Consider the following 16,879-nt stretch of genomic DNA (forward strand, 5'->3'; position numbering starts at 1 on the left):
TGCAGCATTACTGCTACAGGACATGTGTGACTTACTTAGCCTGTAGTTCATGCCGTTTAAAAAGAAAGAACTTGCATTTATATCACGACAGAGGGGGTCTGAAAGTCCTTTGACAGCCAATGATGTACGTCTGAAGTATAGTCACTGTTGTAATGCAAGAAGCATTAAATGGATACAAGTCTACACCATGGGTGTTTCACACACTTTTCAACCAGGCACTAATGCCAGCAGAGAATCCACAACTTGGTCTTAGGCCGGCATTGCCGGCATCAGAAAGAGTTTGGCAAACTCTTTTTGGGGAATGGGAGAGGCACTTATGCCAGCAGTGGCATTTTTGACTGCACCATTACTTCTGTCAGAAGAAAGAACTTACATTTATATAGTGCCTTTCGCAACCTGAGGACCCAAAGTGCATTACCCCCAATTAAGTAATTTATGAAGTATGGTCTGAGTTGTAATGCAGAAAATATGGCAGCCAATTTGCGCACTGTAAGGTCACACAGACAGCAATGTGATAACTACCTGATAATCTGTTTTAGTGATGTTGGTTGAGGAGAAAGTCCCTGCTCTTCTTTGAATATTGCAAAGGGATCTTTTACGTCCACCTGAGAGGGCAGACGGGGCCTTGATTTAATGTCTCATCCGAAAGACAGCACTTCCAACAATGTAGCACTCCCTCAGTACTGTACTGAAGAATCAGCCTGGATTATGATTATGTTCTGAAGTCTCTGGAGTGGGACTTGACCCCACAACCTTCTCACTCAAGAGACAAGAATGCTATCCACTGAGCCACGGCTGATACCTGCCACAGTGGTAAATGGACTTGAAAAAAAAGTCCGATGAGGGGAACAGGTACTACTACAAAGCATTTCCTGGGCAGAAATTCAGATGGCCTCCCTTTTGGAATGGTGTTCTCTCTCGAGCGATTTTCCCATCAACCTTCACCTAGGTGACCCAACAGACCCAATCTGGGAATAGCAAAGTCTGGCACTACACATCCTATTTAGGATGGGCGTTCAAACAACAGGTTGATCCGATTATATATTTAAGTGAAATTATCAGGTTTAAGCATGGTAGGGTCTAGTGTCCCAAAGTGCTTTCTCAAACAAGAGTCCCTCAAAACAGCATTGAACATTATCAGCGAGAAGGACCCTGATCTCAGATATATGTTTTTTTTGGGGTGGGCAAGAAAAGTTAGGCTGAAATGTTCTAAATCTGGTGTTCCTTATTTTGTAACCAAATGTGAAGAGAATTGTCCATTTGCAAGTGACCCAAAGAGAATTGTGTTTGCCGCAACTAGCGTAAGTGATGTACTAAATTATTTTTAAGTCAAGGGCTTCTGTGTCTATAAAGGGCTAATCCGAGAGGGGAAAAAAATATATATCATTGCACTCCCTGTGGCCTACATAGTCCCTGTATTCATTCCATCATTTATTTCCTGTGCGATATTCTACTCCAATTCAAGTGGACGCAAATCCAATTTTCCATTTCCGCCAACGGAATCTCATTTTGAAATAGAGGTACATGGACAGAAGACACAGAGAGGTCAGGATGTACAGCAGCACGCACAGGCTGATATCTGTGCGAGAGAAGCTCATCCCCAGTAGGCCCAGCCAATTCTGTTTTGTGGGCTCGCCTTCGGCCCCAAGGTAGCTGCTCCCAATCCCCCGCTTCTGCAGCCTCTGGTGAAGCACCGCGTAGTCAAGTGACTCAGAGTCATCGATGGACTGTAGGTGTAGTTGTGGTCCGTGGCGTCTCTCATTCACTAGGTCCGCTCTCTTGCTTTCAGCCCTGTCCTTCAAAGCTCGGCTCTTGTAATGCTCATTCACAAATGTGTCCAGGTCCACGATATCTTCTTCTGCCCTGAGACTGCGCTGTCCCTTAATGAAAGTCCTCTTCTGACGCGCATCCCTTCTTGTACCCGTTGCCGTTTTGATGATCTCCCGTTGCTCATTATTTTTTGCTGGAGGTTCCCCGTTTCTTTCTTCTTCCTCGTCTTCTTCTGGGCCCTCCTTCCCTTGGCCCCGCTGAGTTTCTTCCCTTGCTGTCTGTTTCTTCAGTAGCTCCTGCTCCCCTTCCAGGTAACTGTAGTCTATGTTCTCTGGAGAATAATACACCTTGAGAAAATGCAGCACCGCATCTGTAATCCACACATGCTCTCCTCTGACCTCACTGTGGCATTCCGCACACAAGTCCGGAGGTGGCCACTGAAGCTTTGGGAATCTGGGATCCTCACTTAGTGCACCTAAGGGAAGAGGAAGAAAAAAAAAGAAAATTGAATTGAATATACAATGTAAAATTCAGAGGCTAGACTGCTGTGCAATGGAATTCCAAATATACTGTGCAGAGAGTGGTAGGATACAGGGGTTTGCAGCCATGGTTCCAGACCTTGGCTGTGTTGCATGCGGGGAAGCACTGAGGGGGGTAACTTATCACCTCCAGTTGGGGGTGGGAGCACTGGTAATCTCTCCAATCCGCTCTCATCAATCTTCTAGCTGGTAAAAGAGCAAATGAACTCGAGAAAAGCTACCTCCGTACCATTTTGGTCGGTGTGATGGTGAAGGAAGACTAAAGAGCAGGAGGGAAGGAAGGAGAAACATTTCTAGAGGAATAGAATTATGACGTAGGGAGGTACTGTTAAATGAATCTGGAACATTGGTCAGACCACAGTTTGAGTACTGGGCGCACTTCTGGTCTCCATATTACAAAAAGGATATTGAAATACTAGAGAAACTGTGAAAAAGATTTATAAGCATGATACCAGAATTCAAAGAATGCAACTCTCAGGAAATATTGGGCAGTTTGGGGCTCTTTTCTCTGGAAAAGAGAAGATTTAGAGGAGACCAAATAGAGCACTATAAAACTATGAACGACAGAGAGTGGTGAGATTGTGGAGCGGTTGAAAGCGATAGCAATTAAATGGAGGCTTGTGCGTACATGAGGAGAAAGAAAAAAAGAAAGACGGATTTATATAGCGCGATATCACGACCACCGGATGTCTCAAAGTGCTTTACAGCCAAAGTGCTTAACGGAAGGGGATAGAGGAATATAGCGGCAGGCTGGGATGAGGTAACCAGAATGGGAAGAAACTCGATAGTTGTACAAATGTTCCTCTGGCGTGGACCAGTTGGGCAGAATGGCCTGTTTCTGTGCTGTAGATTCTATGTAATTCTACATGAGAAGACAAGCCTCATGATACCCCAAGAGCTGGCCTCAAGTTCAGCCAAGCCAGATGGAAGGAATGGTTTCCCTCCAAAGGCAAACACGGGCTCTGAGTGAAGTGAGTTTGGCCAATCCCAGCTCGGTGCTGAGCAGACTACAGCCCACAGCTTAAGACTGTGCTGAAGTTGAGTTCCAAGATGTACAGCAGTCTCACCCATACAGAGCGCGGAAAACAAATGTGACACGCTGCCGATTGTCATCCTGCTATTGCCCTGGTTTTCAGCATAAACAGAGCAGTAGTGGGACGGAAATCAGGCAGGGCCGGGTGGGGAGGGAGCGGGGAAACAACGACTTACGGTTGGAAGTCCTACTGACCCAATTTTCGTGCAGAAGTCGATTTAAATCACCACCACTCCTTCCGCAAACAGGTGGAGTGGGGCGGGGAAACTAATGAATTTATGTAAATAGGGGTCAATGATAAAGTTAATCAGCGCTGCCACTGATACTTCATCAACCCACTCACAAACCACGAGCGCTAGAGGTCGCGAGGTGGCCTCTTAAAGGGGTCATTAGCTGCAGTGAAGGAAAGCAGGTCTGGCACTCATTTTCCCTCTTTTTAGGGGTTTTAAGCCTTAAGGCTTCCTTAACTTCAGCCCCTCGCTGCTGGGTGCGCTCTTTACATTTCTCCCTCATTAAAATAAGCTGCTCTGTTGAAGCAGCCTCCACTTCCCCGATCTATCCAGCCCTCCCTTTTAAGGTCCTGCTGCAGGCCTGTGATCGATGGCTGCCCTGCCAAATTTCCCACTATCCCAAAGAGCAAGTTGCCCAGTACCAGAGCGATCAGCGCTGGCAGCTGACCGAATGAGAAAAAGAAAGTAAGACTTGCATTTATAGAAACATAGAAACATAGAAAATGGGTGCAGGAGTAGGCCATTCGGCCCTTCTAGCCTGCACCTTCATTCAATGAGTTCATGGCTGAACATGAAACTTCAGTACCCCCTTCCTGCTTTCTCGCCATACCCCTTGATCCCCCGAGTAGTAAGGACTTCATCAAACTCCCTTTTGAATATATTTAGTGAATTGGCCTCAACAACTTTCTGTGGTAGAGAATTCCACAGGTTCACCACTCTCTGGGTGAAGAAGTTTCTCCTCATCTCGGTCCTAAATGGCTTCCCCCTTATCCTTAGACTGTGTCCCCTGGTTCTGGACTTCCCCAACATTGGGAACATTCTTCCTGCATCTAACCTGTCAAACCCCGTCAGAATTTTAAACGTTTCTACGAGGTCCCCTCTCATTCTTCTGAACTCCAGTGAATACAAGCCCAGTTGATCCAGTCTTTCTTGATAGGTCAGTCCCGCCATCCCGGGAATCAGTCTGGTGAACCTTCGCTGCACTCCCTCAATAGCAAGAATGTCCTTCCTCAGGTTAGGAGACCAAAACTGTACACAATACTCCAGGTGTGGCCTCACCAAGGCCCTGTACAACTGTAGCAACATCTCCCTGCCCCTGTACTCAAATCCCCTCACTATGAAGGCCAACATGCCATTTGCTTTCTTAACCGCCTGCTGTACCTGCATGCCAACCTTCAATGACTGATGTACCATGACACCCAGGTCTCGTTGCACCTCCCCTTTTCCTAATCTGTCACCATTCAGATAATAGTCTGTCTCTCTGTTTTTACCACCAAAGTGGATAACCTCACATTTATCCACATTATACTTCATCTGCCATGCATTTGCCCACTCACCTAACCTATCCAAGTCACTCTGCAGCCTCATAGCATCCTCCTCGCAGCTCACACTGCCAAACAACTTAGTGTCATCCGCAAATTTGGAGATACTACATTTAATCCCCTCGTCTAAATCATTAATGTACAGTGTAAACAGCTGGGGCCCCAGCTCAGAACCTTGCGGTACCCCACTAGTCACTGCTTGCCATTCTGAAAAGTCCCCATTTACTCCTACTCTTTGCTTCCTGTCTGACAACCAGTTCTCAATCCATGTCAGCACACTACCCCCAATCCCATGTGCTTTAACTTTGCACACTAATCTCTTGTGTGGGACCTTGTCGAAAGCCTTCTGAAAGTCCAAATATACCACATCAACTGGTTCTCCCTTGTCCACTCTACTGGAAACATCCTCAAAAAATTCCAGAAGATTTGTCAAGCATGATTTCCCTTTCACAAATCCATGCTGACTTGGACCTATCATGTCACCTCTTTCCAAATGCACTGCTATGACATCCTTAATAATTGATTCCATCATTTTACCCACTACCGATGTCAGACTGACATCCCTGTTTTCTCTCTCCCTCCTTTTTTAAAAAGTGGGGTTACATTGGCTACCCACCATTCCATAGGAACTGATCCAGAGTCAATGGAATGTTGGAAAATGACTGTCAATGCATCCGCTATTTCCAAGGCCACCTCCTTAAGTACTCTGGGATGCAGTCCATCAGGCCCTGGGGATTTATCGGTCTTCAATCCCATCAATTTCCCCAACACAATTGCCCGACTAATAAGGATTTCCCTCAGTTCCTCCTCCTTACTAGACCCTCTGACCCCTTTTATATCCGGAAGGTTGTTTGTGTCTTCCTTAGTGAATACCGAACCAAAGTACTTGTTCAATTGGTCCGCCATTTCTTTGTTCCCCGTTATGACTTCCCCTGATTCTGACTGCAGGGGACCTACATTTGTCTTTACTAACCTTTTTCTCTTTACATATCTGTAGAAACTTTTGCAATCTGTCTTAATGTTCCCTGCAAGCTTCTTCTCGTACTCTATTTTCCCTGCCCTAATCAAACCCTTTGTCCACCTCTGCTGAGTTCTAAATTTCTCCCAGTCCCCGGGTTCCCTGCTATTTCTGGCCAATTTGTATGCCACTTCCTTGGCTTTAATACTATCCCTGATTTCCCTTGATAGCCACGGTTGAGCCACCTTCCCTTTTTTATTTTTACGCCAGACAGGAATGTACAATTGTTGTAGTTCATCCATGCAGTCTCTAAATGTCTGCCATTGCCCATCCACCTTCAACCCCTTAAGTATCATTCGCCAATCTATCCTAGCCAATTCACGCCTCATACCTTCAAAGTTAGCCTTCTTTAAGTTCTGGACCATGATCTCTGAATTAACTGTTTCATTCTCCATCCTAATGCAGAATTCCACCATATTATGTTCACTCTTCCCCAAGGGGCCTCGCACAACGAGATTGCTAATTAATCCTCTCTCATTACACAACACCCAGTCTAAGATGGCCTCCCCCCTAGTTGGTTCCTCGACATATTGGTCGAGAAAACCATCCCTTATGCACTCCAGGAAATCCTCCTCCACCGTATTGCTTCCAGTTTGGTTAGCCCAATCTATGTGCATATTAAAATCACCCATTATAACTGCTGCACCTTTATTGCATGCACCCCTAATTTCCTGTTTGATGCCCTCCCCAACATCACTACTACTGTTTGGAGGTCTGTACACAACTCCCGCTAACGTTTTTTGCCCTTTGGTGTTCTGCAGCTCTACCCATATAGATTCCACATCATCCAAGCTAATGTCCTTCCTAACTATTGCATTAATCTCCTCCTTAACCAGCAATGCTACCCCACCTCCTTTTCCTTTTATTCTATCCTTCCTGAATGTTGAATACCCCTGGATGTTGAGTTCCCAGCCCTGATCATCCTGGAGCCACGTCTCTGTAATCCCAATCACATCATATTTGTTAACATCTATTTGCACAGTTAATTCATCCACCTTATTACGGATACTCATTGCATTAAGACACAAAGCCTTCAGGCTTGTTTTTTTAACACCCTTTGTCCTTTTAGAATTTTGCTGTACAGTGGCCCTTTTTGTTCTTTGCCTTGGGTTTCTCTGCCCTCCACTTTTCCTCATCTCCTTTCTGTCTTTTGCTTTTGTCTTCTTTTTGTTTCCCTCTGTCTCCCTGCATTGGTTCCCATCCCCCTGCCATATTAGTTTAACTCCTCCCCAACAGCACTAGCAAACACTCCCCCTTGGACAATTCACGACCCTGTGACATTCCAAAGCGCTTTACAGCCTTTTGAAGTGAAGTCACTTTTAGAAACATAGACATAGAAACATAAAAAATAGGTGCAGGAGTAGGACATTTGGCCCTTCGAGCCTGCACCACCATTCAATAAGATCATGGCTGATCATTCCCTCAGTACTCCTTTCCTGCTTTCTCTCCATATCCCTTGATCCCCTTCGACGTAAGGGTCATATCTAACTCCCTCTTGAATATATCCAATGAACTGGCATCAACAACTCTCTGCGGTAGAGTATTCCATAGGTTAACAACTCTCTGAGTGAAGAAGTTTCTCCTCATCTCAATCCTAAATGGCCTACCCCTTATTATAAGACTGTGTCCTCTGGTTCTGGACTTCCCCAACATCGGGAACATTCTACCTGCATCTAACCTGTCCCGTCCCATCTGAATCTTGTCTGTTTCTGTGTAGTCACTTATAATGTAGGAAATATGCTAAATGCCGGGTCAGGCCGCACGCTGCTCCTTTGAAGGCCCCGACTTGCTGATGGTCCTTGCAGGTCGGGGCCGCCGCGCTGAATGTGCGCCATATACCTTCCAAGTCTACACTTGGAATGAGAATGGGAGGGGCTTTACTCGGAGGAATAACCAGGGTGGGAGAGAGTAAGGTTTTTTACTGGGGACAAGGGCATCAAAGGCGGAGGTGAGGGAGTGATTGAGCAGATTGACAGCTGCAGAATTATCGTGATGACAGGAGGGCCAAAGGCTGGGAGGCTGGGAGTGCCGTTGGAAGCGACTTGGGGGAAGAGTTTTTACCAGGGACGGACACAGAAGGAAGTGGGTTAGAAGAGGTTATGTGCGTGGTGAGGGAGATAAGGTAGTGATCAGATATTGTCTTGCTTGTTCTTAACATAGAAAGCTGGATTGTAGAATCTGCTATAGAACTGGTCAGCAATGCTGTAATTTTAATGCCAACAATTAAAAAATAATTTCAAAATCCTCAAGGCTGAACTGAACATTGCTATGAAATTGCAAAGGAGCATGCCACTTCAAGGTTCAGCGCGTGCTGGAGAGCAACAGCAGTGAAGAGGGCGATTGGATTGAATGTCACCAAGGTCCAGGTTGCTGATTGGAGCGTGGGCAGGTACAGCAGGAGCGGCGAGGTTGGGGCGCAGGAGCGGCAAGTGATCATGGAGCGACGTGATCGGGGCCCAGAAGAGGCGAGGGCTCAGGGGCAGCACGGGCCAGCCCATACTGCGATCTGTTGTCATTAGGTCCGTGCAGCAGAGCCTTGGTTAATCCTTGCTACTGGACCAAGACCCTGCTCTGTCAAGCCCGTGTGGTGGCTGGTGTGCAACGACCACCACACGTTAAAATAAATCCATACACAGGCATCTTCCACCCTTCAACATGTAGTTCAGGACCTTCATTGAAACACCTGTGAACTCATTCCTTTTTGGTGTGGCAGCAAGTCATCCTCAATACGAGGGACTGCCTATGATGATGAGGAAATATGCCAAACATTTTACACACAGCAAAATGCCACAAACACCAATGTGATAATGGCCAGATCATCTGTTTTAGTGATAAGGAAAAAATATATTGGGGGAGAACTGCTCTGCTCTTCTTCAAAATAGTATCATGTGAACTTTAACATTTTGTCTGAAATACAGTTCCTCCGACAGTGCAGCACTCCCTCAGTACTTCTGAGTACTGGAATGTCAGCCTAGATTATGTGCTCAAGTCTCTTGGAGTGGGACTTGAACCCATGACCCTCAAATACAGAGGTGAGTGTGCTACCTACTGAGCCAAGCTGACACTTGAATGTGATTTGACCATGAAAATCAATGGGGTCTCCTGTTGACATGAAAAGCATTCCTGCTCCTTCCAACTCCACATTCAGGCATGTATTTTTATGGTGCTGCATGTAGACCTGGTTTTCCTGAGTGTAGCCAGCCCAGTACATTTTGAGCTAAAATTCCTCTCTATAAAACATGGGAGAATATCTTTCTTTTCCCTGAAATTAACGACCCAGTGATAAAACTGCAGAAACAGGCGGCTTTGAAAAGTATGGCTTCTAAGAATGTGATTTTATTAGCACGTCATTAAAACAGAGGAAAAACGGGCAATTTTATTAACATAAGTGGAATTGGAGTGAAGCAGGATTTACAGGAGCTCGCAACACAGCCTATAGTACAAGTGGAATTGGTGTGAAGTGGAATTTAAAAGCTCGCTTGAATGAGCTGGGAACTTTCTCCACTTCCTATTTAATGGGACAAAAATTGTGGTCGGATGCCACTGACTCAAATTTTTTTAGCGAAAATACCTGGTGGTCCCGGAGGAACGAACACTTGTGCTCCGAGGCCTAGCTGCGCAGCCCAGCGCAGAGGCCCACGTATTCCAGGAGCGTATGTGCATCCTGGGATCACATGAGCCTGGACCACCAATCACAATGTAATATTCTCATTCATAGTAATGGGAGCTCCGAGCTCCGAGCTCCCATTGCTATCAATGAGAATACCCCTAAAATCAAATAAAACAAACATACATTAAAAAAAAACTTCACTTTTTAAAAATTAATAGAAATTGCATTACATTAAATGTTTGAGAAAAAATAATTTTTTTGAATTAAAAAAATGTTGTACTAGTGTTAAAAATAAACTTATCTTCATAGACAGGGTTTCTAATATAAAAATAAGTAATAACATTTTTTTTTTCTATCTATTAAAACACCTATGTTAGTAAAAGCAGGCCTTATACCTGCATTTACCAAGCATAAGAGTTTGAAGGACATTCACTGTGCAAGAATTGGACAAATAGCCCAAATCTCCGCCGGTGAAGGCTCTTCTCCCAGGGATACGTGCGATCTGACAAGACATTTTGACAGATTGCAAGTGCTGGGTTCAGGGGCATGCGCTTCGCGCGCCTAAACCCGGAATTTGCGGGGCCTCTTCGGGCGCGTACACCCATCGTACGCACCCAGAGAGGCTGCAATTTCAGGGCCAATATTAACAGACAACCCTATGTCCCAATAGCTTTTGACCAAGACTGGAATGACCTGGTACAGGTTGAACCTCCCTTATCTGGAACCCTTGGGACCTGGCCTGTTCTGGATAAGGGATTTTTCCAGATGAGGGGTGGTCATGTTAAATTGGATGGTACAGGTGTTGAGCAAGCGTATATTGGGGCTGGCTGGCTTGGGGCTAGGAGTGCGGCAGAAAGATCAAGGGGGGTGGCGGTGGATCACGGGTTCAGGCCAGCGATTGTGGGAGTCGGCAGCGAGGAAAGACTTCAATTTGTTCATGTCGGAGTTTTGCGCATGCGCCACCCGGTGGCCGGGAATAGTTCTTCATGAGGGGTGGTTCCAGATAAGGGAGTTCTGGATAAGGGAGGTTCAACCTGTAGTTAGATGGTGTTGAGCACAACTTTGAGACACAGAGGCTTTGAGCTCGGAGTTGTTTGACTAAATGGTAGCACGAGGCTGGCAGTGCCAACTCTGCAAACAGGTAGCAGGCTCAAAGCGGCACGTCTCATACCACGGTGTCTCCCAATGGCACTACATAACATGTAGTTCATGAATTCCTCCTTGGAGTAGGATATACCGCAACGTGTGAGATTGTGCCCCTTACTGTTACGCCTTTGTGATACTGGGGAGCCGAGTTACCTGGTGAACTGAATCCTACCACCGTTCCTGGCAGAGTAACTTCCTTTGCCCAAGTTAAAAGTTTTAGGAATTTACCGACCCCTTTGTCAGTCGATATAGTCTGATTACCATAACATCCGATGACCAAGACAGAGAGACATGTCGACAATACAGTGACAGCCGACCCTCACTATAATGTGGCACTAGGGACACTGCCAGAAAACAAGCTCTAGTGACCTGCATGGGGATAGTGAGTCTGCCGAGACTTTGGAGTGCAACTGCTCGGGGCTTCTTGATGGATGGCTGAATAGTTAAAAGCTCTTCTGCTAACGAGGCAGATTGACTGGACACTCCATTAATGGGTTACCAAGCCTGGACAGCAAGACAAGGAGTTTCAAATCACACAGGCCATTTGCCTGCTTGTTCGCCTGAAGCCATCTGCTGCTCCCAACTGCTGAATCAAACCCCGCAATACTTTGCACTTCCAACAAAAGACTCGTCGGCTTCTGATTATTGTATAAAGTCCTCCGCTGCTCCCAGCGTTTACAGGGTCAGTGTTTCATTGATAAGACTTGTCGGCTAAACTTTGTTTTGTTTGTGTAACAAGCTCACATTGGTAAAAAGACATGGACGTTTTAACAGAGACAGGCCACTCGGTCCAGCCAGCCTGTCGGTATTTACCCTCCATGTAAGCAAATAATCCAAATCACATTTACTCATACTCTTTCCATATCTCCACATCCTTTTTCCTTCAACCACCTATTCAATCTAATCTTGAACGTTGACACAGTTTCTGCCTGAACCACTAACCCTGACAGTGAATTCCACGACCTCGCAATTCTGCGTAAAAGAGTTTCTCATGCCCTCTGTTCTAAGTCTCTTGTATTTAATCTTGTTTCTATGCCACCTGATTCTAGAACCCTCAATGATTGGAAACAGTCTGTTTCGATCTACCCATATCCCATTGTTTCATAATTTTAGACACTTCTATCATAATGCCACGTAATCTGTATTGTTCTAACGAAAACGCACCAATTTAATTGACTGCCTTAACAGTATTTGAGGGGGATGAATGGTCTACTCCTGCTCCTATGTTTCAAATCTCTGTGCTTATATATTGCAGTGGTGTCAACAGCATTGATACACATCACCATGCTATCGGCAGGACATCATACTGCTCCACAGCTTCTCTTGCCCCCGCAACACAAATGGAAAAAAAGTCTGCCAAACACTATCAATGAGGATCCTGCAACAAAAATCGTTGCAAAGTAACAGGCCCCCGTACTGGAATGAATTGCACCATTACCAGGTAGACTTAGCAGGTAGAATTTCATTAGAGTTTAGAAGAAAGAGAGGTGATCTTATTGAAATATATAAGATACTGAGGGGGCTCGACAAGGTAGATGCAGAGAGGTTATTTCCACTTGTGGGGGAATCTAGAACTAGGGGCCATAGTTTAAGAATAAGGGGTCGACCATTTAGAACTGAGATGCGGAGACGTTTCTTCTTTCAGAGGGTTGTAAATCTGTAGAATTCTCTGCCCCAGAGAGCTGTGGAGGCTGGGTCATTGAATATATTTAAGGTGAAGATAGACAGATTTTTGAACGATAATGGAGTGAAGAGTTATGGGGAGCGGGCAGGGAAGTGGAGCTGAGCTCAAGATCAGATCAGCCATGATCGTATTGAATGGCGGAGCATGCTCGAGGGGCCAAATGGCCTAATCCTGCTCCTATTTCTTATGTTCTAAAATGCTGGACACTGGAGTCCTGGGCCGGAATTTCCTTGGGGGGGCAGGGGCTGTCAGTGGGCAGGATTGGGGTTAGGTCGGGTGAGAAATGTGGGACCCTGCTGTCAAGCCGCCCTAATGCACCTTTCCCAATGGCGCATGTGTGATCTCCGATCCAACCTGACCCGCAGAGGCAGGCGATCCAGTGAAACCAATGAATGGGTTGTTGACAGAGCCATAATAATGCTTTTAACCTTATCTTTTAACTTTAACTGCTCACACATGCTGCTCGGGGACAACGTCTGTGAACCTGAGGCGGGAGTTTAGTGGCCATTGCTCCAGCTGATTACTTGACAGCTTCAAATGTACAATAAAAGCTCCCACATGACAGATCATCACTTTCCTCAGCCACAAGTTGTTTCTCAGTCCATTTCTAGCACAGATTCTGCAGGCTTTCTACTTTCCATTCAGTATCGCTCATTGGAAGACCTCTGACCAGTGACAGAATATTTCTGTCACCTCTACTTCACCTGCCATCTATTCCATCAACATGGGTGCCCCTTATATTGTCTCACCTTGATCCTCAGAATCCGACCACGATCAGCCCCAACATCAGCAGCACCAGGCACACCAACAGCACCAACAACAACAACTTTCTCCGCAATCGAATGATGCTGCACAGGACACCGAGCATCAGCACCTGAGCTTCACTGCTGCCCGGGTGGCCAGGGATGGTCTCACCAAGGCCAGATTTACTTCACTTGATGCTGTGCACCCTGGCTGCCACATGATGCACCAGGTTGGCACCACGCCACACCAACACCATAACATCCCTACAATACCCAACCCTTTCCTTTCACACTCATCACCAATGGGGTGGATACCGTTATGTTTCACCTTTCACTGCAACTCATTAAGCCACTTCCAAAGGAGCACACAAATCTGCCCAAGAATGGAAAGTGTTGAAAATAAAGGTATCAATGTTTGACAGCACATTAAAGAAACTTTACATGAACATTGGATAAAACAGCTGTATGATTGCACTAGGATGAGGCGAGTGTGAGAGGTGGTGAGTGAGATGGGGAAGTGATAATGTAGATAGAGAGAGAGGGATGGGTGGAGGTGCAAGGTAAGTTTGTGTGAGTAAGGATGTGCAGAAGTAGGGAAAGCAGAGTAATAGGGATGTGATGAGAGGCACAGCAGGATGAGGTTGAGTGTGGCTTTGCACTAATGTTTCATGATCTATTGAGATCATTGAAAGGTTTGCGTCACTGCAGCCAGGTCCTCCTTATGACCTCCTATGCAATGTGTTGGTCTCCTGGGGAGGTCTCTTCCACCCATTGGAAGGGAAGAGCACCTCCCTATGTGCTGGGACTCCCTCCATAAGCATATGGATGGAGTCATGGGAGAGCCTTGGTGCAGCCGTACACCTTTGTGCAGTAATTGTCAGTGTTTGCAGCACCTCAATGCTGTAGAACACTGATAGCACAAATGTCAAAAGAAATTTGGGCATGGTGCCTTTAAGGAATGCGTCATGAATGATGTCACCAGACCTGCTTCCTTTAATTGGACCGAGAAACAGGCTAGGCGGGCTTTACAAGCCCCATCAACATAAGTTCATTTTAGGCAGCGGGATGGAGCCAGCAGCAGGGCCATAACCTGCCAACGACATCGCCTGCCCCGGACCCGCTGAGGTGAGAAAAATCCCGGCTTAATTTTTTTCCTCCTTTCTCTACCCTGCTGCTTGAAGGCTGGTATAGCAAGCGTCTCTCTGCTTGGTACATCCCGAGCAGTGAAGGTGTCTCTTATGTGGCACTATTCGAGATTGGGTACTTGCATAGGTGTCAGCCATGTCTCAATGGGTAGCATGTTGCCTCAGACTCTGATGGTAGTTGACTCGAGTGTAAAATGCAGGCTGACACTCCAGTGCAGTGCTGAGGGAGTGCTGCACTGTCGGATGTGCCGGCTTTCGGATGAGACGTTAAACCGTTGCCTTGGCTGCCCTCTCAGGTGGACGTGAAAGATCCCATGGCACTATTTCGAAGAAAAGCAGGGGAGGAGTTTTCCCCAATGTCCTGGGCAATATTTATCTCTTAACCATCAAAACAAAAACAGATGATCTGGTCATTGTTGCTGTTTGTGGGAGCTTGCTGAGCGTGAATCAGCTATCGTGTCTCCTATATTACAACAGTGACTAAACTTCAGAAGTGCTTCATTGGCTGTAAAATGCTTTGGGCCATCCTGTGGTCGTGAAAGGTGCTACATAATTGCAAGTCTTTTCCTTTCTGAGCTGCACTGCATCAGTCCATCTCGCAGCAAATTAGAACCTGCTGCAGCACCAAATCCGCAATCATGTCAGAGAAAGTTCATTCTTGCACACAACTAATTACAGATTGTGGTCCTGAATTTCCGCTGGGGTTTCTATTGGTCTCCTGCCGTAACTCCGGGGGGGGGGGTGTTGGGGGCTGGGGTGGGGGGGAACTGCCCCCTTTTAGCTACAGCGCAAGACCAGGAGCACCCCTGTGGGATTTCAGGGCCTGTACCTTAAACATGTATAAAAAGAAAGGTTGTTATTGAGTGCTGTGTTACTGTGAGATCCCATGTGAGTGTGTGTGTGTGTGTATTATAAAACACAACAGGAATAAAGACAAATGGAAAATTTATTGCAGCCCTCAAAGGTGTAAGAATCCCTCTTAAAACAACGCCATTCCCATTTTATTCACTTGTAACTTCTTCATGAATTTTCCTAATGCTCATGAATAAATCCATTGTCCTGAGGGACCCCACATTTCCATTATATTCTTTCTCTTGATATACGGCCCTATTCTATTTACTACCACACATGATGTCCTGTGTCCTTCCCACCCCCAGAGTGTTTAATCCAGTCCCCTTTCCCTTTACGAAGGGGTGAGGCTACAGCTGCCCACTTCTCCCCAGAGCCCAATACTCCCTTCCCCGACACTGGAAGTCTTGGTCCTCGGTTAAACTAGTTCTTCCGCAAGCTCGAGTCTTTTACATTTAGCAGGGGTAAATATTAGAAGCCGCCAACCTGCCCCAACTGTTGCACTCACTGGAATTGCAGGAGCAGAGTGCAGCTGCAGCTGGAGTCTGACAGCCAGGAGACTGCAAGTCCCAGCGATGCATTTGGATAATCAATGCAAATGCGATGGCTTGCGGGACGTTGCCGGCTAACAAGCCACCGCAATTAGACCAGCAGCTGCATAGACAGGTCACCTTCAAAGTAAAGTTCATGATCTTTGCTGGCTGTTGCTTCCTTTTCGAGAGCGTGACCTCTCCATTCCCCCCCCGGGCCGTGCAACTAAATCTTCTTGGGCCTGGTGTGCACGAGCCTGGACTTCAAGACAGGGGGGCAGGGGGAGGAGCGGGAGGGACGTGGGTAGTCATTTTAACTTAACCTGCCTGGCGGGAAACCAATGGGATCCGATCGGCCGCCCGATTTTACTCTCTGTGTTGAAGTACCCCATGACCACTATTTGATGGTCACTTAAATTTAAGGCCCGGGTTCCAGTCCGACAGTTCCGGGAAACCCTGGCTCCAACAGCGCAAGCTAGAAACTATTAGAGTAGTTTTTTCTTCAGCCTATATTAACAATATACTTTCATAATCGTCCGTCTTTTGTGCTCATTCGGTGTGAGAAAACATTTATTCCACCTATTCTATTTGCTGTCAGGATCAAGCCCTTCCAGGCCCAGAAATAGTATGAGTCAAAAGGCTGGGTAAAGCTCCGTCTACACTCGGGGAAAGGCCGTGCAGAATCTGACGCTGTGAGCTCTCTCGCAATGTGCTTTTAGTGCCTGCGGTGCTCGGTTTTATTTTGTTTTGGTGTGAGCCAGCACCGCCACTACCCAGCAATCCCTGTTGGAAGGTGCATGTGTGATTGGGTTTGGATCAGGTCAGCACTGAGCTCAGCTGTGACGTCAAACAGCCAGACGCCAAAGTGCTGTCTGACATGTTAAGGATGGTCACCGGGGTGACGTACAGTAGGTTGGTTGGGGGAGTGGTCTGTGTCTTCAGAAGAAGGCGGGATGGAGAAAACTGTCCCATGGGCACTGTACAGACTTGCTTTATTTGACGTGATTTCCTCCTCTGTGGGCAACTTTGCTCCCTTCATCGAATCATAGAAATTTACAGCAGGGAAGGAGGCCATTTTGGCCCATCGTGTCCGCACCGACCAACAAAGAGCTAATCAGCTTAATCATACTTTCCAGCTCTTGGTCCATAGCTTTGTAGGTTACGGCACTTCAAGTGCACATCCAACTATTTTTTAAATGTGGTGAGGATTCCTGCCTCTACCACCCTTTCAGACAGTGAGTTCCAGACCCCCACCACCCT

At 46.5% G+C, this 16,879-nt stretch overlaps 1 protein-coding gene across 1 annotated transcript in view; it reads right to left on the bottom strand.

Annotated features, from left to right (window-relative positions):
- Window positions 1-450: 450 nt before the first annotated feature.
- qsox1 (quiescin Q6 sulfhydryl oxidase 1) overlaps window positions 451-16,879 on the bottom strand; it is a 175,188-nt gene continuing 158,759 nt past the window's right edge. Inside the window, exon 12 of the mRNA XM_070886224.1 lies at window positions 451-2,245. Within this exon, the coding sequence (XP_070742325.1) occupies window positions 1,461-2,245 (785 nt within the window). The 3' untranslated portion in view covers window positions 451-1,460. The remainder of the gene's footprint in view (window positions 2,246-16,879) is intronic.

This window comes from Pristiophorus japonicus, chromosome 8, assembly GCF_044704955.1.
Source record: "Pristiophorus japonicus isolate sPriJap1 chromosome 8, sPriJap1.hap1, whole genome shotgun sequence".
Lineage (NCBI taxonomy): Eukaryota > Metazoa > Chordata > Chondrichthyes > Pristiophoridae > Pristiophorus > Pristiophorus japonicus.